This window comes from Zonotrichia leucophrys, chromosome 27 (assembly GCF_028769735.1).
Source record: "Zonotrichia leucophrys gambelii isolate GWCS_2022_RI chromosome 27, RI_Zleu_2.0, whole genome shotgun sequence".
NCBI lineage: Eukaryota > Metazoa > Chordata > Aves > Passeriformes > Passerellidae > Zonotrichia > Zonotrichia leucophrys.
The window spans coordinates 2,436,955-2,458,606 of record NC_088196.1 but is presented as its reverse complement, the minus strand read 5'-3'; the positions used below and the strand labels follow the sequence as shown (position 1 = coordinate 2,458,606).

The window sequence follows — 21,652 nt, the reverse complement described above, 5'->3', positions numbered from 1 at the left end:
GTTTGTGTTAGATCTAATTTTGTCAGGAAGTTCATAGGATTTTGAGCACAAAAGTGATAGGTCCGATTATGCCTAGCAGATGCAGGAATATGATTATTACATTGCATTTTTAATGTGGTATAAGAAAACTGGAGGGTTCAGTGGTACAAAATAGTGTTTAGTGGTGCCCATTGTCATTGTGTTCATCACTGTGTTTTCCCATGTAACCTCTTGGAGAAAACTTTATTCTTTCAGGATGCTTTAATGTTGTCTGCCACTGGAGCGAGCTCTCACAATTTTGACTTGATCAGCAGGATGGCTTACCACACTGCATGTCAGAGAATCAAGGCATTACTTTATTCTGGCTAGGAGGTGCAAGTGAAATAATTTCATCCATACATTGCACGGGTTGTGCAGAGAAAATCCTTCTATCCCACAACGGTTTCACTGGAGTTTTCTTGTGCTTCTCCAGTCAAAACCCAGGGAAATTCATTGGTTCAATGCTCATTGCTGCCAAGTTCCACAATCTGTAGTGTTTGGTATTTTATTGATTACTACACCTTTGATGTTATTTTCATTCTCAGTCTTGGTTCCCTCATCGATCTTTTCCCAGACCAGGTGTCTCTGACCATGCCAGGGCTGGTGTTTGCAGCTGATGTTCATTAATGGTCGTTATCTTTTGTGTGTCTTCTGTGCTGCTCCCAGTCTGCTGAGATATTTTAAATGTCTGCTGAATTTTCTTTATATACTTTTAGTCAGGGTTTTTTTTCACCTTAGCCCAGGGGAACAGGAACTGAAGTTTCTTTTCAAAGGACTTCTCAGCACTCCAGGCCTGAGGGTGTGAGCTGAGCAAGCTCAGTGCATCAGCCCTTGCTGTGGCCTGGGCAGAGGCTCTCTTGAGGGCTGCAGGAGCTCAGGCAGGGGGAGCAAAGCCTTATCTCCCCTTCAGGATGTGGTTACCTTGTGTTTGCAAAAGCAGGGGAGGGTTGATGCTGCCTGGTGTGACTGAGTCAGAAATGGTGACCACAGCATCCTGCCTGTAGCCTGTGAGAGGGGCATGAGCTGGGGAAGGTGTGGGCTGGGCTCTGTTAGGCAAGAGCCAAGTTGCTATGGAAACTATCAATCCATCAAACCACCCCAGATTATTTTCTGGTGGCCCCTTCCTCCTGTCCCTGAGTGCAAAACAGCAGCAGGGTTTCTTCTCTGCTGACAGGAGCATTTTCCTCCCTCGTGCCTTCAGCAAGGACTCTCCTCACTGAGGCTCCTGAATGTGCCAGAGACATTTCCCTGCACAAAGTCTGCAAAAGACAAATTCAACCAACAGGAAATCTACAATATCAAAGCTGTGCTTCTGATACCAATTTACAGCCTTTAGGCCAGTTGGATTTCAGCAATTCCATCTCAGTTTCAGAAGAAAAAGCACAGAAAACCCACAATATTTTGTGCTCGCACAAGTTTATTTTTGTCACTATTATAGGAACCTAAAATGCACTTGCAAAAAATTTGGCAGAAGAAATACAGGCTTAATCAAGAAATGAACATTATCTAGTTGAATGAAATCACTCCAGATTCTACATAGCTCTTCTTATCAGCAATACACACTTTTGGATATTTAAATTATCTAAAACCCCAAGCTCCTGTGCTGGAATTCCCCCAGCAGTGCTGCTCCAGTTCCTCAGGCAGTAACACAAGATGCCTGGGAAAGGTGCTTTTCAAAGGCCATCTATCTGCAGTGAGCACTGGAGTTTTCAAAGCTACTGAAGCAGGCTGGACACTGGTGTGCAAATGCCAGAAGAGTGGGGGGATCTGCTTAGCAGGAGGATGAGGATAAACCCACTCTCCTCAGTGTTCAGAGGAGAGGAAACAGGAAAAGCACTCAAAACTCTTCAGTGTAAATCAGCTGGCCAGGCAGGAGTGCAGAGTGTTGCGTGTCTTCAGGGGAAGGTGCTGCCTCGTGTCCTGGCTGGTCTCTGTCAGCAGCTCTGGCCCTGCTTGTTCAGCCCCCTTGTGCTGCTGGTTCACGTTCTTTCCTGCTCTTCTTTGGGTTCGTTCCCCATGTCTGGAAGAGTAAAGGGAGGTTTAAAGTACATTTAATGAAATTGGGCCTCTGAACCAGTGATTGAGAGCTGTGAGCTCCCTTACCTCAGAAAAGAAACAACTTGATGCTCATGAGGGCATTGAAGGCGATGCTCTTTGCCAGCAGGACTCTCAAACCCAGCACAGCCATGGACAGCATGTTCACTCTCTGCCCTCCAGCATCTGCTCAGCGACCAGAAAAGAGGGGAGAGATCATGGTCTGGGTTTTGGTGCTGTGATCTTGGCAGAAAGTGCAAAATCCACAGGTGAGAGTTTCAGGGAGAGGAAGAGCAGCAAAGGAACAACTGTGAGAGAAAATGGTAACAACAGGGGAGCAACCTTGGAACAGCAACCTTGGAACAGCAGCTTGTGTCTGGTGAATGTGTTGTGTTCTGAGTCCTCTGCCCTGCAGAAAATACATTTCCATGCCTTTATTCCCCAGAGAGCAATGTAACTTCACATCCTGTTTGGGTAACTCACCTTGTGCTGAGATGTTTGTGCTGTTGCAAACCCTCTCACTGGCCCCTAACTCTGTTCTGGTTCTATTTGCTTCCCCAAATCCTGTTATTGGTTCTTCAGCCTCCTCTTCTGTAGCATGATAAAGAAAAGGCAATTTAAACTATATACACTATTTATACAGGATAATAAAAAAAATGTTTAGATGACATTTCTCATAGAAAATCAGAGGAACATACTGACTGGGCTTCAGCACGTCAGGAGCAATTCTGAAATTAATATGAGGAGACGAGTGCTCCATGCAGTTGCAGGAGACAGAAAAATTCTGCATTGTTTTGTTTTACTAATTGAATGACATGGAGGACGAAAAGAGAAAACATGCCAAATATAACAATTTATTTAATTAAAAAACCCTCACAACACACCCCCTGTTTAACTTTGTGTTAATATTGAAAGGGCTTTTCCAGCCTGTGCTGCAGGAGGTTTCCTGCTATAAGCTAAAATATTCCATCATAAGGAAATTCCCATTTTAAAGAAATAGATTGTGTCTTTCTTCTTCTCCCCAGAAAAGTATCTCAAAGTAATTTAACAGTTGAAAAACCATTTCTTTTAGATGCATTGAAACATCTTTCAGCTCTCCCTGCTGAAATCCCAAATGTCTTTCTTATTTCTGCTGGCTGCCCAGAGCAGTGCTGCCCGAAGGAGAACACCAGGCCCCACAGGCCACTGTCTCCAGAAATCAGTGACAGCTGTGCCACCAAACTGTACCTGGCTGTGCTGTTATCGTGCGGTCGGGGAATTTGGCCGTGCAGGTGACCTCTGTGTCTTTTGTCACCCTGACCACTTTAATTGCATTGTACAACCCCTGTGACGTCAAAATGGATGGGCTCTGTTCATAGACCACCTCCTGAGAGGGCATCTCCAATCTGATGTTCTTTGTAGCGGAGTTCCTTGCCAAACAAGCTGCTTTCCCAGAGCTGCCACCTTCTTCCAATTTCTTTGATTTCATCACAATGACTTGAGGGTCAGAAATGTTGGAAATGTCTGAAAAGAAAAGCAAGGTTTGGGCAGGATTGATTTTACTGCAGGCTTGCCTGGGTGCTGAGTGACCCAAAATTCACATGTACTCCATCTGTGACTAATTTGAACATTCTCATTTACTGTCTTTTATGTCATTATTCCTTGGCATTAGAGCTACAAATAACAAAAGAAGATTGCTGAAACTCACCATCATCGGTCTCACAAAAAAACTATTGGTGACAAAAGAATTTAGTTGCCCACAAATCATTGTGGTACCACGACTTGTTTTTTAAACAAAATATCTTTGCCTCTAGGTCAGGTCACAAGTGGAGATTCAAGGGTGATCTCAAAAACCAATGTCAGGATTGAACTCAGATTACCAATTTGAATGACACTAAAACCATGGAACTGAAAGGAATCCTCCAGCAGCCTTCCTTGCCAGAAAGGGCTCAGCTTATGAAAAGCTGTCAGACACATCCACCAAGATTGACGTGTCTGCTTTGTCAGGAGCATCCTGAGGGGTCTCTTGGCTAAAGAGAGGTGCATGAGGCTTTTCATTTGGCATGGTGTCTGCCTTGCAGGTGGGTCAAGAGATCCCTCAGCTCAAACATTTTGTTCATCCCAGGGTACTGATGGAAGTTTGACCAAGGAGCTCTGATTTTACCCCCTTTCCCCATCAGCCCTGTGCCACTGCTGAGGAACTGAGGTGAAAGGCAAACCGTGCTCTGCCACAACTTCATGGGTCAGCTCTCCTGATCAAACAGGCAGAACTACTCACTTGTCCACACCTGTAGCCACCAGACACCCATCAGAAATCCAACACTTCCTTCCCAGGTGTTCTACCAGGCTTGGCCAGAGCCTGTCAATCCTGTGCATTCTGTGTTCTCTGAGAAGACCTTGAAAGGCTTTTCATGTGGTCTCCTCTCCAGGCTTTACAAACAGCCAGAACACAATCAGGCTGCTTCTCTGCAATAGCTCCCTGGGCAGGATCTTCAGCAAGCAATAACGCACACAGTGCAACTGTAGTTCAGAGAGCAGAAGATTTGTTTTATCTGACCCCAGAAGGCTCACCTGAGTCCCACTAGTTTGCATTACTTGACAGTACGGCCATGAATTCCTACCACTGCTTGTTTCTGGAAGGCATTAATCTTTTATGTTTATGTTCAAATTTATTTGAACAAAGGGGGAGGTTTCTGACATCCTGGAAACTTTGACTTCAACACATTAAGTATTTCAGCAGACTCAAAAGGGACTTTGATACTTTAGGTTCAGTGTATTTTGCTAGCAAACGTAATTCCAGAGTTTCTGTGCAGCTCTGAAAGTATCCTGTCATTAGCTAGAAAAAGAAAATCATTGAACAGCAGAGAAAGAAGAGGTCTTTCTGCAGAATGGTAAATTTACATTGCTTTGTCCCATTGGAACTGGAAGTGCAGTGAGGTTGTTCCCAAATATTCATTTATTCCCATACAACATGTCCTACAGACATGGAGAGATATTGCGCAGCACCCAAAGCAGTCCCATGTCTTTCTGGAGGGAGAGTAGGAGGTTTAGGGATCTAAATAATGTGGGATATTCTTGGCGCACTTTAAATCATGCAGACCTCTGAAAGCACAGCAACCATTCCTGAGGGATGTACCTGGTACTTCAGGATCACAGAGATCATCCTCAAAAATCCGTCTGCCACCCCAACATTCACATTTCCCTAGAAAAGCTTGGGGTGACCTGCACCTTTATTGTTCATCACAGAATTCCAAAGAAAGGTGGGAATAACTAGGGCTTCTTATAATCCCTACTACCCACATTGGTCTTTTCAGAACCCACACAACCTGGGGGCCAATTTTCTTTCATTCCAGGGGTTCTTGGCTATGAGGCACTTGTGAGAATTTAAGCCCAAGGCTATTTCACCTCCTTCCTGCTCTGTCCCCAGGCCAGTGGAATGCCTTACCCGGGGACACTCTCAGTGTGGTGGTGCCAGTGTCAAACGAGAACTTCTCCAACCAGGAGTTACAGATCTGTCTCAAAACTCCTCATGCTGGGAGCTCCTCACTGAGCTCTGCATTCAAGCCCCAAGTCAGTCAGTGCAAGCCCGCTGGAGAATTGGACACTGGGCAGCGAATTTGGGCCAGAGTGCTGCCCAAAGCGGGAATAAGTTATCACAGGCTTAGCAGTGCCCTGCTGGTGTTTGGGGATCATGGAATAATGGTGCTGTGCAGAGTCAGCCCAGATGTTCCTGGGAAACCTTCCTGAGCAGATCCAAGCCGAGGGTTTGTCTTGAAAGCCTGGCTGGAGAGCGAGTGCATTCAAGGGATTATTGCAGCTGAAAATTCTTTCAGTGAGCCCAAACCTTTAAATTCCCTTGTTCTCCCCCACATTAATTTTCACTTAAGGTTTAGAAATAAAAAAATGTCACTTACTTGGTTCAACTGTGAGTGTCGTCCCTGGTCCAAATACAAGCTTATCTATCAGCACACTGTTAAGGTTTATTCCAATAACTCACTCTTTCCTCATGGTGTCCAAAAATGTCGGAAAAACAGGTGATAAAAAGCCATTAGTTGTAATTATATATGGGTGCAAGTTCGTGAGAGGATCCAGAGGTCCATTAAGTTCCAAAACTGGAAAAGGGAATAAAGGTTGATTGAAGTGTTCATTGATTTCAAAAAGCTTGATTGAGTATAGAACTTTCAACTTCTCCTTTTCTCTCAACATTTAGAATCTTCATGAGCTCTTTTATGTATCCAGGATACAAGGAAATATAGGAAGAATGTTGTTCTTCTCTTCTTAATCCTTAGAGTCACCCATCTCCTTTCTTTCCCAACATTTCGCACCTTCATTCCCTCTTTTTGTTTTTGTACAGGTCCCTATGCTCTTTATATCATTGTGGTAACCCAGCCAATCCACAGTGATATATTTCATAACAAAAACTGTCTCTGTTCCACTACACAGAATATTGGATTATACAAGCAGTCACATGACATCTTCAGTGGTTTGAGACCAAATGCACCACATAAAGAAACACCGCATGGCTTTCAAGGAAGGATCTCAAATAATATCAGAGAGGTTGAGTTGTAAATGAGAACGTGGGTATTATGTGACACCTATGAAGGGTGTGATGGAGTTTAGGCGTATAGAAAGCAGAAAAATAATCAGTACCTCTGGTGTTATTTCAGAGCATTTCTTACAATGCAGTCTAATCTCCCTACTGCTCTTCTTGTTGATGCTAGTGGTAGTGTGAACAGAGTTCTGGGATGTAGCAGGCTGTCTCTGGGGGTGATGGGAGGAATGGATTAAAAACAGAAGACGCAGGAGGGTCATAAATTGCTGAAGTGACCTTCCAGCTGGGAATTACCCTTGACAGCCAAGGGTGAACTGCATCCAGGGATCCTCTAACATGAACCAAGTTTACCTGCCAGTGTCTCTCCTTGCCTCTGCCTGGCTGTTGCTCAGGGATTCCCCCAGGTTAGGAAGGTCATGGAAATAAACGTACTCTGGGTGTGTCTGCGGCTGTTCCATCTGCTGCCTGTGCTGCCTCACACAGGTGGTGGTGGCTGTCCTAGTTTGAAAGACAGATGTCTGCCAAGGAAGGCGGGAACTACTCTTGGAATGGAGAATAGGACCCCACTCTCCAAATTATTATAACTTTGAAATAAAGGGGCTTTCAAGGAAAGATATAGGAAGAGGAATAAAAGTTCTTTAGTGTATGTGTATGTATAACAACCCAAACAAACAACAGCAGCAGCACCAAACAGACCCACACACCCAGGCCCGGCCTCTCTCACCCGCGGGCGTGCTCTCCTTCGGTGCAGTTCCGGGCACAGCCAGCAGGGGCGCTGCTGGCTCCCGGCCGGGCAGGGCGGGTGCGATGATTCCCCCGCGCCAGCAGGGGGCGCTGTGACGCGAGCTCGGCTACCTCTCTGCATGTGGGTAATGGTGGGTGGGCAGGCAGGAGAGATGGAGAAGGGGCTCCCTTTACAATCCCACAGGGGCAGCCGGTCCTGGTGCCCCTCTGGATAGCGAAACCAGCTCGGTCAGGAACCTTGGAGCAGCAGGCTTCAACAGCAGATGTGAGAACATTCACAGTGGTAAACCGAGTGTAGGGGAAACTCTGAATCCGTGGCAGGAGTCACAGGTGTCTGGGCAGACAAGGGGTGTCAAGTTATAGTGTCGCAGAAATCCCTGAAGCAGGGGCAGACAACAGCAGGGCTGGGCGGGGGATTGCTCCTTTGGACAGCTCACTGGCAATGGCTGATCCTGGGATCAGCACAGGGTGTGGCCCTGCGTGCTCCTGCCTCACTGCTCCTGGTGTAGCACACACGGGCTCTGGGCTCTCAAATGACAGAGAAGCAGAGAATCAAGCTGGCAATCCCTACTCAAAGTGCCAAAGGAAAAGAAAGAATAACAGGCAAAAAGCACAGGGCAACAGTGACTCCAGTCAGATGCGCTTACCCTGTGGCTCCGGAGTCGAGCAGCCCCTCTGGAAGGAAGCAGCAGCCCCTGGCCCCCAACTCTCAGGGAATCCCTGCTGACCCTCACCCGTCGCGATACTTCCTGAGCAAGGGGAGTCAGTGACCATTCTGAACACAAGGACAAAACCGTGAATGGATAGGGAACTTAGGCCATTCCCAAAGCAGCAATATGGGTAGAAAACATGAGAGGAATGGGAAGAAATAGGTGAGGCTTTTGTGGGACAAATGGGACATCCCTGGGCTCTGGTCTTCATGGGGTGCTTAAAGTGTGTCAGGTGTCTGATGGCAGGACAGCACAGCTGGGCACACACAGCCAGGAGTTTTCTGGCACGTACTGATGTGAACTTACTAACGCAAATGGCTGGTGAGCTGGACCTCCGAGGTGCCACCGAGGAAGAATTGGTGCTGGGGCAGCCTTGGCTGCAGTGACCATGCAGTGTTAGAGCTCAGGATGCTGGGAGAAGAGAGCATTGCAAAACCAGGACTGGAGCCCTGGGCTTCAGGAGAGCAGAATCTGGGATCTTCTGGGAGGAATCCCATGGGTTATGGTCCTGGACAGAGAAGGAGAGCTGCTCACATTCAGAGATTAGCCCTTTGAGCCTCAAGAATGGTTCCTCTTGACAAAGCAGTAAGTCAGGCTTTGTGTCAGACGTCCAAAATGATGAACAAAGGGCTCCTGAATAAACTCATAACTGGTAAATACAGAAGGTTCCTGTCAAGTTGTTCAACTGTGATGATCAAATGTCTAAAATGACCTGTTTGCAAGAGCCAAGATCTCAGGTTGAATGGTGAGGAAATTGGTCTTGGAACATTAGGAGGGGTGTTGTGCTGTTTCAGTAATTCTGGTAAATCAAATTTGTGTATGTGCACAGAGTTGTCTAAGGAAAAATAGATGAGGTAAAGCTACCATTATTTCCTCCTTCAAGAGAAGGGAGTGAGACAGTTTTTGTGTGGTGGTTCAGTTGTTTTCAGTCACTGTGGTAAGTAGCCCACCACTGTGCTAGACAGTTCTACAAAAACATATGGGGGGAGTTCCAGTGCCAGGTGTTGTCTCTTCTTTCATGTCTTTGTGGTGCTGCCTTTTGTTTTCCTGTGCCTCTACACTGCTCTACTTCTGAACATCTAACAATGTTCCAGAGGATTCTCTACACTAATAATAAAATAATTATCCTAGCCTTTTTTGGCAAAGGAAACAGTTATTGTTCATCTAACTAGAATATTGTTCGAACATTTTGGCAAGGAATATTGTTCTTAGAAGTGCCTCAGTGAAAGGATCTGGTTACTGGTTTGTCTTTTAACACACAAGAGAGTTTGGGGTAAATCCTTGAAAGGTTTTCTGGGAAGCATCTCTCCACCTTATAAATTTTCAAGTTATTTTCATTCTGCATTTTCTAATTCTTCTAGACCTTCAAGCATTACTCTCCTCAAAGCCTATTTGCATGCCAGAGGAAAAATCAGTTCCATGTTTAAGAATTGTTCAGGATTTATTTTGGTTCAGCTGATGGTGCTTTAATTGATTCTATTTGCTGTTGTTATAGTTGACTGAAGTTGGCTTTTAATTTTATTATTATCTTAATCATATAATTAGTAGTAGCTTACAATTGTGGAGCATTTTCCTAATCCTCCTGCAATAACCAGGGAACTTTTCAACTTTAACAGATGGTGGAGGTTAGGGTTTTTCCTCTTCTTTCTCTCAGGGAATTTTTCTCCATTTTGTTGCCTGTAAGTTCCTTGCCACAGGAGAATGCTTAGAGCAATATTACCAAGAGAAGTTACTGTAAATTAATTTCCCTAGACACATGGCTTTGGAAAGAAGGGGAAGAACAAGCATTCTCATTTCACTGGTCTATTGGCTGCTTCCTGGAGCTGGACAAGTCTGTTGCTGGCCATGGCTTGTTGGTGGGGGCTGCAATCTTGGGCAGAGTAGATGGGAGGAAATTCAATTGGGAAAAGATGAGTAGAAGCTCTTTCTTTCTCCCTTGCACAAACAAAAGGCCAGTGCTGGAGGACAGCAAGGGACTCGTGACAAATTTCCTCTGAGCAATTTCTTATCTATACTAAATGCACCCAGATCTTCCAGGCTCTCCTTATATGTCAGCTGTTCCCTTCCTTGTATTCATGGCCCTTCACTGCATTTGTTCCCCTCTGTCCATGTCCTTCCCAGGCTTGGCAACCCAGCAGGGACACATTGGTCCCCGGTCCCAGCAGAGCTGAGCTGAAGAGGATTCCTCCCCAGTGAGCAGGGAGTCAGGACAACAGGCCAGGAGGCTGCATGGACAAACGAGGCTGGGAAAACGTGGGCCCAGTGCTGAATGGGATGGGGACCAGGTGACAGAGGATATGGGACAGGGCTGAGGTCCTGAATGCTTTTTTCACCTCAGGCTTCAGCAGCAAGATCAGCCTTCGGGAATTTCATTTCCCACAGCCCAGGAGGAGAAATATGTCCCCTTGCAAAATCCATGTCACTGAGCCTTTCTCTACGCCATAATGAAAGCATTTGTTCAGAAGGTTTCCAGAGAAGTCAGTGCTGGGAGCTCAACCAAATGAAGAATGCACAACATCCACTCTCTCCTCACCCAGCAAGACCCTTTGTCTCACTGTAGAGTGCTGTCAATGTGGCTAAGCACAATTCCCACTTCTCAAACCATGTTCACAGTCCCTGAGGAAAAAGTGGGAACCAAGGCAAGGCACAGAGGAGAAGTGAGTCCATGCTGGACAGGAGCCCTGACAAGGTGCACTAACCCTGCATTTCCCCAAACTGCAGCCTCTGCAGCTCCCAGCACAGATCCTCCTGCACCATCAATGGTACCAGCCCTTCCTGCAGCCCTCCCTCCAGTGCCTTTTAGTGCCATCAAACCAGAGGGACATTTCCTGCACCTGCCATTGCCTGACAAGAGCCCTGGGCAGCAGCTGCCAGAAAGAAATGCTGAGAGATCTGTCTTCCCCATCTGTTGGTTTTTGGTTCACTCTGCTGCAGAGCTGCTCCAGGGTGGGTCTTGCACCACAGTAATACATTGCTGCATCGCCTGGGCTTGCTGCCACGAGCTGCAGTGTGAAGCTGTTCTTGGACGTCTGCATTGACCCCACAAAGCGATCTTGGAAACCGTCTCCATAGGCACCACCATCCCTGTTAATCCATTCCAAAGAGCCCCGTGCATCCTGATTGTACCAGTACATGAAGTAGTTGCTCATACGATCTCCCTTCATGCTGCACTGAAAGGTGAATTCATCTCCCTCTCGCATGGTCACTTCCCTGGGCTGCTGCTCCAAGGCAACCTGGCCAGTGACTGCTGCAGAGAGTAAGAGACCCACAGTCACTCCGAGATTCATTAAAGGTCAGGGCAATGCTGGTGGGGCTTTGGACTGGCACTGGACATGTGGGAGGATAAAATCCTCCTCTTGGAAGCCAGCTGACACAGATGGGCAGAGCTGGTGGCAGCTAGCAAGGCTCACAAGGAAGGAGACACCTCATTTCCCTCCTTTCTTTTCCCAGTCACACAGGGAGCTTTTTTTGATTTTCCCCAAAGATGTAGGAAGGATTTAGAACATGAGGCAGCAAATCCCTTTCTCCTTGCAATGACAGGATGGAGAGGCACCCACAGTCCTGTCCCTGAAGCTGCTCTGGGTGAGCAGAGCAAAGCCAAAGGGCTGTCGCTGTCGCAGGCAGTGGGGCTGTGCCCTGTGCTGCCATGGCCCAGCTGCTCTGTGCCAAAGGGGCCGCAGTGCCCCAGGAGCAGTGTCCAGTGCCAGGGCCAAGCGCTGGGCCCTGAGATCTGAGTGCAGCAGGGAGGTGCCCTGCATGTGCCCAGGCTGCAGAGCAGGCAGCTGGCACGCAGGTGCCCAGCTCAGAGGCACCAGAGGAGCAGGGCTGCTCTCCCCGTGCTCCACAGGCATGGCTGGGCAGCTGGAGCCGGGGCACAGCTGCGGCTGCAAGCGCTCAGCACAGCTGCCCAGAGCCCTGCAGAGCCCAGGGCCACGCTCAGCTCCTGGGGCCAGCAGCCCTTGCCTGCACTTACCTACAATGGGCAAGAAGCCCACGCACAGGGCACTCCACATGGCCAGGCCCGCTCTCAGTGGCCTCTCTGCAGCTTCTCTGCGCCTGCACAACAGCTCTGCCCACACCTGCCCTGCCTGGGCCTCTGGCACTGCTCTCAGGCCCAGGCCCTGCTGGTCCCTCCCTCTGCCTGTGACAGCACTGAGGGGGAGAGGTGGGGCACCAGGAGCACAGCTTGAAGCTCTTGCTGCCCTCCTGGCTGCCTCTCACCCTGCATGGTCCCCATCTTTCTGTGAAACCCTCTCCATATTCTCACTTTGTGTGATCCTGTGAAAGAGCCTCAGGCTTGATTTGGAGTGGCTCAGTGGGAACACTAAATTGGGAAATTCCATTCCTAAACCACAACTATTACAGCGACCTGATGAGGTCTCTTCAGGGTGAGAGAAGTGGACAAGAATGTTGTTCGATTATCAGAAGGCTGGATTTATTGATATATAATATATAATACATTATAACTATACTAAAAAGAATACGGAGAGAAGTTGCAGAGGCTGCTAAGCTAAGAATTGCATAGAAAAGAATGCATAACAAAGTTCTGTGTCCAGCAGAAAGCAAGTACAAACTCTCCTGTAAGTGGTCAGGAAATCCAAACACTCACAGAAGCCAAATCACCACTGCAGCTGTTGCATTCCACACCAGCCGATAACAATTGTTTACATTCTTCTTCTGGGGCCTCAGCTTCCCAGAAGATGAACAAATCCCAAAGAAATGATTTCTATGAAAAAATGTCTGCGACACACAACAGCCTTATTTGGCATCCAGTGTGGGGCATGAACGGTTGAGATAAGAACAGGTCTGCCCCAAGTGGGCTGCAGACCAATCTGATCTCAGCATTAGTTGTATCAGGGATGGAGCCACTGGTGCCAATGCTGCTGGGGCTGTTCCTGTGGCTGTGGGACCTAACCCTGTGTCTGTTCCCATACGAGCTCCTCATGATGATATTGTGCAGGGCTGTGGGCACTGAGAAGGGGATTGGGGAGAGGACAGAAACTCTCAGCCTCTGGAGGTGGCTCCTGTCAAGTGTTGGAGGAAGATATTGACTACAGGATGATCTAGTAGAGGTCCCAGGCAGTTGAAATCCCATGGCCAGAGACTCTGTTCATCACCAAAGTAAAACTGTGTTTGTACAATGCCTGTTAGAGGTGTCACCTTAATGAAGGCTGAGGTGTCCCTACTCCAGACATGCAAAAAGTTGAAAGGGCTGAATGCCAAGGAGAGGTGCAGAGGAGAAATGAGACAGTGCTGGACAGGAGCCCAGGCAAGGTGCACTAAACCTGCACTTCCCCAAACTGCAGCCTCTGCAGTTCCCAGCACAGATCCTCCTGCACCATCAATGGCACCAGCCCTTCCAGCAGCCCTTCTCCAGTGCCTTTTAATGCCATCCAGCCAGTGGGACGTTTCCTGCACCTGCAATTGCCTGACAAGAGCCCTGGGCAGCAGCTGCCAGAAAGAAATGCTGAGAGATCTGTCTTCCCCATCTGTTGGTTTTTGGTTCACTCTGCCACAGAGCAGCTCCAGGGTGGGTCTTGCACCACAGTAATACGTTGCTGTATCGCCTTGTTCTGCTGCCAGGAGCTGCAGTGTGGTCCTGGGATTCTCCACACTTCCGTTAAAGCGGTCTTTGAAACCTGCTCCATAATCATCCTCTTCCTCATAAATCCATTCCAGAGAGCCCCATGGGCCCTGACGGTACCAGTTCATGTAGTAACTGTTCCAATCACCTTCCTTCAAGCTGCAGTGGAAGGTGAATTCATCTCCCTCTCGCACGGTCACTTCCCTGGGCTGCTGCTCCAAGGCCACCTGGCCAGTGACTGCTGCAGAGAGCAAGAATGAGCCACAGTCACTGCAAGATCCAACAAAAGTCAGGGCAATGCTGGTGGGGCTTTGGACTGGCACTGGACATGTGGGAGGACAAAATCATCCTCTTGGAAGCCAGCTGACACAGATGGGCAGAGCTGATGGGAGCTAGCAAATCACATAAGGAAGAAGACACCACATTTCCCTCCTCCCATTTCCCAGTCACACAGGAAGCTTTTTCTGATTTTCTTCAAAGAGGCAGGAAGGATTTACACCATGGGGCAATAAATCCCTTTGTCCTTGCCAAGACAGGATGGTGAGGCACCCACTGTCCTGTCCCTGAAGCTGCTCTGGGTGAGCAGAGCAAAGCCAAAGGGCTGTCGCTGTCGCAGGCAGTGGGGCTGTGCCCTGTGCTGCCATGGCCCAGCTTCCCTGTGCCAGAGGGGCCGCAGTGCCCCAGGAGCAGTGTCCAGTGCCAGGGCCAAGCGCTGGGCCCTGAGATCTGAGCGCAGCAGGGAGGTGCCCTGCATGTGCCCAGGCTGCAGAGCAGGCAGCTGGCACGGAGGTGCCCAGCTCAGAGGCACCAGAGGAGCAGGGCTGCTCTCCCCGTGCTCCACAGGCATGGCTGGGCAGCTGGAGCCGGGGCACAGCTGCGGCTGCAAGCGCTCAGCACAGCTGCCCAGAGCCCTGCAGAGCCCAGGGCCACGCTCAGCTCCTGGGGCCAGCAGCCCTTGCCTGCACTTACCTACAATGGGCAAGAAGCCCACGCACAGGGCACTCCACATGGCCAGGCCCGCTCTCAGTGGCCTCTCTGCAGCTTCTCTGCGCCTGCACAACAGCTCTGCCCACACCTGCCCTGCCTGGGCCTCTGGCACTGCTCTCAGGCCCAGGCCCTGCTGGTCCCTCCCTCTGCCTGTGACAGCACTGAGGGGGAGAGGTGGGGCACCAGGAGCACAGCTTGAAGCTCTTGCAGCTCTCCTGGCTGTCTCTCACTCTGTGTGGTTCAGTAACAGATCATTTGATGGGCAGGAAATGCTGTGTTGGGCTAAAGGTGACGTGATTCTGAGGGGCCAGCCCTGGTCTTTCTCTCAGGAAGTCTCACAGGCCGTTGCTAGGACTTTGGAGGTGACCAGGGGGGCTGTCAGCTTATCCTTCCCCTCGCTCTGGCTCTGCTGGGCTGCTGCTCCCACATGGGACACCCCAGGATCTCAGCTTGGCTTGGCCAGGGCTCCCCTTATCCAAAGTGCTCCTCACCCTGCCCCCTGCACTCTGGCCCTGCACTCTACTGGCTCCCCAGTGATGACACTTCTCCAGCTGCCTCTTCCTCTCTAAGCCCTCCTGGACCCCTGCCCTGCCGCAAAGGCAGCCCAGGACTCTGCAGGTGCTTTGCATGTTCCACTTAAGAAGAGACTGGAGCCAGGCAGTCACCAGGCTGACTGCATGATTGAAAAACCTTGAACCCCTCTACAGAGTAGAACGTTGTAATTGCGACTCAGGAGAAGGAAAGTTTCAGTGCTGGGAAAGAAGCTCTTGATGAAAGGCCAGGATCGCTGGTGCTGCGTGGGGATGGCACCTGATTTCTTAGGAACAGTCCTGAATCACTTTGGATTTCACCATCTCCAAATTTCTTGGGTGCTGAGCCAGACCCGAGCAGGTTTATGTTAAAGCCCAGCTGGGTTTCCTGTCCCCGTGTGAACAGCGCAGAAGTACCGGGCAGAGTCGCGGGGCTGCAGGGTCAGCAGGGAGAGATAAACCTCGGACCGGGAATTGTCCCGGGACATGCTGGTCCGCCCCTGCACGGACTGGTCAAAATATAGAACTCTCGGATCAGAACCAATAAAGGACACCCAAGCCAGGCTCCCTCCGGGTGACTGACGGTACCAATAAATTCCATGACTCCTAAACGGGTATCCGGATCCTCGGCAGGAGAGGGTGACGGAGTCCCCGGGCGCTCGCTGCCCTCCGCCGGCCTCCTGCAGCCTCGGCCGTGCCCAGAGCCCTGCGGAGGGAGAGCGCAGGGATCGGGCAGGGCGCGCCCGCGGACCGAGGGCGCTGTCCCGGTGTCCCGGTGCCCCCGGCCCGGCACAGCCACAGCCGCCAGCCCACAGCCCCTGTCCCTGGGTCTGTCCCGGCCTTTGCCCGTGTTCCCTGCCCTGCCTCTGCTCCTGTCCTTTCCCCAGCCTCTGCCCTTGTCCCTGTTCGTGTTCCTGCTCCTGTCGCTGTCTCTGTCCCTCGTTCCCCGGGCCGGGCTCGCTGCCCTCCCCGCCCGGCTCTCACCTGCCGGCCACAAGGCCAAGGCCAAGGCCAGCAGCCCCGGCCCCGGCCCGGCCACCATCGCTGCGGGCGCCGCGGCAGCCGCACAGGAGCCGAGCGGAGCCGCGCTCGGGCCGCTCCCGCCCGGCCCCGCCCGGCCGGGGCAGCGCCGCCGCCTCTGCCCGCCCCGACACACCCGGCCCGGGCCCTGGGGCCGCGGCCCCGCCGGGCGGGACGGGCAGCGCCGGCCGCGCCCGGGCCGCGCACGCAAAGCAGCGCTGAGGGCTTGGACAGCGCCTTGTGCGGAAGGGACCCGCGGGCAACGCGCCCAGAAATTCGCCCTCTGTGTTCCACAGAAGGTCACACGCATCCGGGGCTGCCGTGGGCAAAATGCTGCCCGCAGCTGAGGGAGGGGATGGCTCCTCTCTCCTCCACGCTGCTGAAACCACGCTCGGCTACTGGGGACACATCCTGACTCCCCAGTTTGTCACGTCAGTTGTTTTTCACCTGAGCAGGGACACAAGGATGCTGAGCATACAGTCAAGAAAGGAATTCATTTTTTTATACACCTGCAGACGAGTGGTCAGTAGTGCAGGAATGTTCACTCTTTGAAAGTCAGGCCCCATGTAGAGGCTGGAATTTCTCTGGAATTCAGACTGATTCCACTACTGGACATAGTTCAGTCTCTGGTTTCATTGAATGTTAAATCATCTACCAATTTTCCCTTGTTAAGGGGTATTCTGAGCTGGGAAGAGCTGCCTGGAGCTGGATGATCAGGACAAACCAGCCCTGCGGTCAGAGCTCCCAGTCTCAGTCACTACTCTGTCTTTTAAGCAGGAGAATATTGCAGTTAGCTCTGTAAATTCACAGCTTTTGTCGCTGCGGACTTTCAGAAATAATTGTGCTACAGGAGTGTTGAGGACAACCCTGTGTCCTCTTCAGGCTGCAAGTTTCAAAGTAGCAAGGGAACCAGGGAAACCTGCAAATGATACAAAGGAAATTTGGGCTGGCGAAACGAGAGGCAGACAGAGGAATGAGGAGATCTATTCTGCATGGGTTTGTTTTCTGTATTTCTGTTCTTTCCCGTTTCTGTGGCGTGTGTTCTATCAGAACCTTGGGTGTGTTGTTGTTCTGTAAGGCTGCAGACACATTTACAGGCTGCCAAGCTCCCTCATAAGGACTCCGTATGGTCATCAGACGTGATGCTGTTCTTTCTGGAGAGCCAGAATGGGCATAAGCAAAGGGGAGCAGAAGAGGAACCAGCACTGTGGCTCCACTCTGCCAGTGGGACGTCAGGAATTAATTCTAGATGTTGTTTGGTTTTTGAATGTTGGTTTTGCCTTGATTTCTCAACTCTCTTTCTGTCAAAACACACATTTTCTAACTCCACCCTTTTGTTCCTCTCCCCCACAGCAGTGAGGGGGGACTGAGTGAGCAGCTGTGTGGGGCTGAGTTGCCTGATGGGGACAGGGGGAAGAGGTGCCCACAGCCTTGTCCTTGAATGTCCTCAAGAATGGAACTTACAGACTCTCAGGTATTTCAACTCAGTGTCAGATCCCCCTCAACATTTTCTTCTCCACGCAAAACCAACCCAGATCTCCAAGGCTCTCCTTATATGTCATCTGTTCCCTGCTGTGTGTTCATGGCCCTTCACTGTATTTGTTCCCCTCTGCCCATGTCCTTCCCAGGCTTGGGAGCCCAGCAGGGACACATTGGTCCCCGGTCCCAGCAGAGCTGAGCCGAAGAGGATTCCTCCCCAGTGAGCAAGGAGTCAGGACAACAGGCCAGGAGGCTGCATGGACAAACGAGGCTGGGAAGACGTGGGCCCAGTGCTGAATGGGATGGGGACCAGGTGACAGAGGATATGGGACAGGGCTGAGGTCCTGAATGCTTTATTCACCTCAGGCTTCAGCAGCCAGATCAGCCTACAGGAATTTCATTTCCCACAGCCCTGGAGAAGAGGCCAGGAGGAGGAATATCTCCCCTTGCACAATCCATGTCACTGGACCGTGGCCATAATGAAAGGATTTGTGCAGAAGGTTTCCAGGGAAGTCAGTGCTGGGGGCTCAACTGAATAAAGAATGCAGAGCATCCCGTGTTTCCTAACTCAGCAAGACCCTTTGTCTCATTGTAGAATGCTGTCAATGTAGCTAAGCCAAATTCCCACTTCCCAAACCATGTTGACAGTCCCTGAGGAAAAAAGGCTGAGAACCAAGGCAAGGCACAGAGGAGAAATGAGGCTGTGCTGGACAGAAGCCCTGTCAAGGTGCACTAACCCTGCACTTCCCCAAACTGCAGCCTCTGCAGCTCCCAGCACAACTCCTCCTGCACCATCAATGGTATCAGCCCTTCTCGCAGCTTCCTCCTCCTGTGCCTTTTAGTGCGACCCAGCAAGAGGGACGTTTCCTGCACCTGCCATTGCCTGACAAGAGCCCTGGGCAGCAGCTGCCAGAAAGCACTGCTGAGAGATCTGTCTTCCTCATCTGCTGGTTTTTGGTTCACTCTGCTGCAGAGCTGCTCCAGGGTCATTCTTGCTCCACAGTAATACGTTGCTGCATCGCCTGGGCTTGCTGCCACGAGCTGCAGTGTGAAGCTGTTCTTGGACGTCTGCATTGATCCCACAAAGCGATCTTGGAAACCGTCTCCATAGGCACCACCATCCCTGTTAATCCATTCCAGAGAGCTCCGTGCATCCTGACGGTACCAGTACATGAAGTAGTTCCACATATAACCTTCCTTCATGCTGCAGTGGAAGGTGAATTCATCTCCCTGTTGCACGGTCACTCTCCTGGGCTGCTGCTCCAAGGCCACCTGGCCAGTGACTGCTGCAGAGAGCAAGAACAAGCCACAGTCACTGCAAGATCCAGCAAAGGTCAGGGCAATGCTGGTGGGGCTTTGGACTGGCACTGGACATGTGGGAGGACAAAATCCACCGCTTGGAAGCCAGCTGACACAGATGGGCAGAGCTGGTGGGAGCTAGCAAGGCTCACAAGGAAGGAGACACCTCATTTCCCTCCTTTCTTTTCCCAGTCACACAGGGAGCTTTTTTTGATTTTCCCCAAAGAAAGAGGAAGGAATTGCACCATGGGAGGACAAATCCCTTTGTCCTTGCCAAGACAGGATGGTGAGGCAGCCACTGTCCTGTCCCTGAAGCTGCTCTGGGTGAGCAGAGCAAAGCCAAAGGGCTGTCGCTGTCGCAGGCAGTGGGGCTGTGCCCTGTGCTGCCATGGCCCAGCTGCTCTGTGCCAGAGGGGCCGCAGTGCCCCAGGAGCAGTGTCCAGTGCCAGGGCCAAGCACTGGGCCCCGAGATCTGAGCGCAGCAGGGAGGTGCCCTGCGTGTGCCCAGGCTGCAGAGCAGGCAGCTGGCACGCAGGTGCCCAGCTCAGAGGCACCAGAGGAGCAGGGCTGCTCTCCCCGTGCTCCACAGGCATGGCTGGGCAGCTGGAGCCGGGGCACAGCTGCGGCTGCAAGCGCTCAGCACAGCTGCCCAGAGCCCTGCAGAGCCCAGGGCCACGCTCAGCTCCTGGGGCCAGCAGCCCTTGCCTGCACTTACCTACAATGGGCAAGAAGCCCACGCACAGGGCACTCCACATGGCCAGGCCCGCTCTCAGTGGCCTCTCTGCAGCTTCTCTGCGCCTGCACAACAGCTCTGCCCACACCTGCCCTGCCTGGGCCTCTGGCACTGCTCTCAGGCCCAGGCCCTGCTGGTCCCTCCCTCTGCCTGTGACAGCACTGAGGGGGAGAGGTGGGGCACTAGGAGCACAGCTTGAAGCTCTTGCTGCCCTCCTGGCTGTCTCTCACCCTGCGTGGTCTCCATCCTTCTTTTAAGCCCTCTTCATATTGACACTTTGTGTGATCTCTGAAAGAGCCTCAGGCTTGATTTGGAGTGTCTCAGTGGCAACATTAAATTGGGAAATTCCATTCCGAGACCACAACAGCCTCATTTGGCATCCAGTGTGGGGCATGAAGGGTTGAGATAAGAACAGATCTGCCCCGAGTGGGCTGCAGACCAATCTGATCTCAGCATTAGTTGTATCAGGTATGGAGCCACTGGTGCCAATGCTGCTGGGCTGTTCCTGTGGCTGTGGGACCTAACCCTGTGGATGTTCCCATATGAGCTTCCCATGATGATATTGTGCAGGGCTGTGGGCACCGAGAAGGGGATTGGGGAGGAAGACAGAAACTCTCAGCCTCTGGAGGGGGCTGCTGTCAAGTGTTAGAGAAAGATATTGTCCCAAGGTGTTCTCAGGCAGGTGGAACCCCATGGCCAGAGGCTCTGCCATCAAAACAGTGTGTGAGCAGTGCTGTTAGAGTTGCCAACACAATCAAGGCTGTGGTGTCTCTGCTCTGTCTCCTTGCAAGTTATGTTTCTATACAGGTCACAAGAGAGGAATTTCCCTAATTGTCAGAGGCTTTGGCATAGCCAGGAATCAACTAAGGCCCTCACCTACAGAAATCCCAAGCTGACATCTATTTTCAAAGCTGTCCTTGGAAAGACAGACATTCCCTGGAGGCCTGCACTACCCAGTCCTGAATGGTTTTGCAGGGGGAAGATCAGGTTCCTATTACTTTAGTTCAGACCATATCTGCTGACTGAAATATAAGGCAAAGAGAGAAAGAGAAATTGCCTTACAGTGAGGTTGTTAACCATACACTTTTTGAGTTTCTGTTTGTGTTAGATCTAATTTTGTCAGGAAGTTCATAGGATTTTGGGCACAAAAGTGATAGGTCCGATTATGCCTAGCAGATGCAGGAATATGATTATTACATTGCATTTTTAATGTGGTGTAAGAAAACTGGAGGGTTCAGTGGTACAAAATGGTGTTTAGTGGTGCCCATTCTCATTGTGTTCATCACTGTGTTTTCCCATGTAACCTCTTGGAGAAAGCTTTATTCTTTCAGGATGCTTTAATGTTGTCTGCCACTGGAGAGAGCTCTCATCATTTTGACTTGATCAGCAGGACAGCTTACCACACTGCATGTCAGAGAATCAAGGCATTACTTTATTCTGGCTAGGAGGTGCAAGTGAAATAATTTCATCCACACATTGCACGGATTGTGCAGAGAAAATCCTTCTATCCCACAACGGTTTCACTGGAGTTTTCTTGTGCTTCCCCAGTCAAAACCCAGGGAAATTCATTGGTTCAATGCTCATTGCTGCCAAGTTCCACAGTTTGTAGTATTTGATATTTTATTGATCACTACACCTTTGATGTTATTTTGGTTCTCTCATCGACCTTTTCCCAGACCAGGTGTCTCTGACCATGCCAGGGCTGATGTTTGCAGCTGATGTTCATTAATGCTCATTATCTTTTGTGTATCTTCTGTGCAGCTCCCAGTCTGCTGAGATATTTTAATGTCTGCTGAATTTTCTTTATATACTTTTAGTCAAGGGTTTTATTCACCTTTGCCCAGAGGAAAAGGAACTGAAGTTTCTTTTCAAAGGACTTTTCAGCACTCCAGGCCTGAGGGTGTGAGCTGAGCAAGCTCAGTGCAGCAGCCCTTGCTGTGTCCTGGGCAGAGGCTCTCTTGAGGGCTGCAGGAGCTCAGGCAG

The 21,652-nt window shown here is 50.5% G+C and overlaps 2 protein-coding genes across 2 annotated transcripts in view; both read right to left on the bottom strand.

Annotated features, from left to right (window-relative positions):
* The window catches only part of LOC135458564 (M1-specific T cell receptor alpha chain-like), a 208,892-nt gene that overhangs the window by 87,039 nt on the left and 100,201 nt on the right, over nt 1–21,652 (bottom strand). The window lies entirely within an intron of this gene.
* On the bottom strand, nt 1,425–16,180 carry LOC135458560 (Ig heavy chain Mem5-like). Its single transcript, XM_064733775.1, has 7 exons — nt 16,123–16,180; nt 15,514–15,844; nt 5,946–6,001; nt 3,280–3,555; nt 2,536–2,643; nt 2,122–2,238; nt 1,425–2,038 (listed from the first exon to the last, which is right to left on the bottom strand). Exons 1-6 carry the CDS (start codon nt 16,178–16,180, stop codon nt 2,123–2,125), a joined length of 945 nt encoding a protein of 314 aa, XP_064589845.1. The 3' UTR covers nt 1,425–2,038; nt 2,122.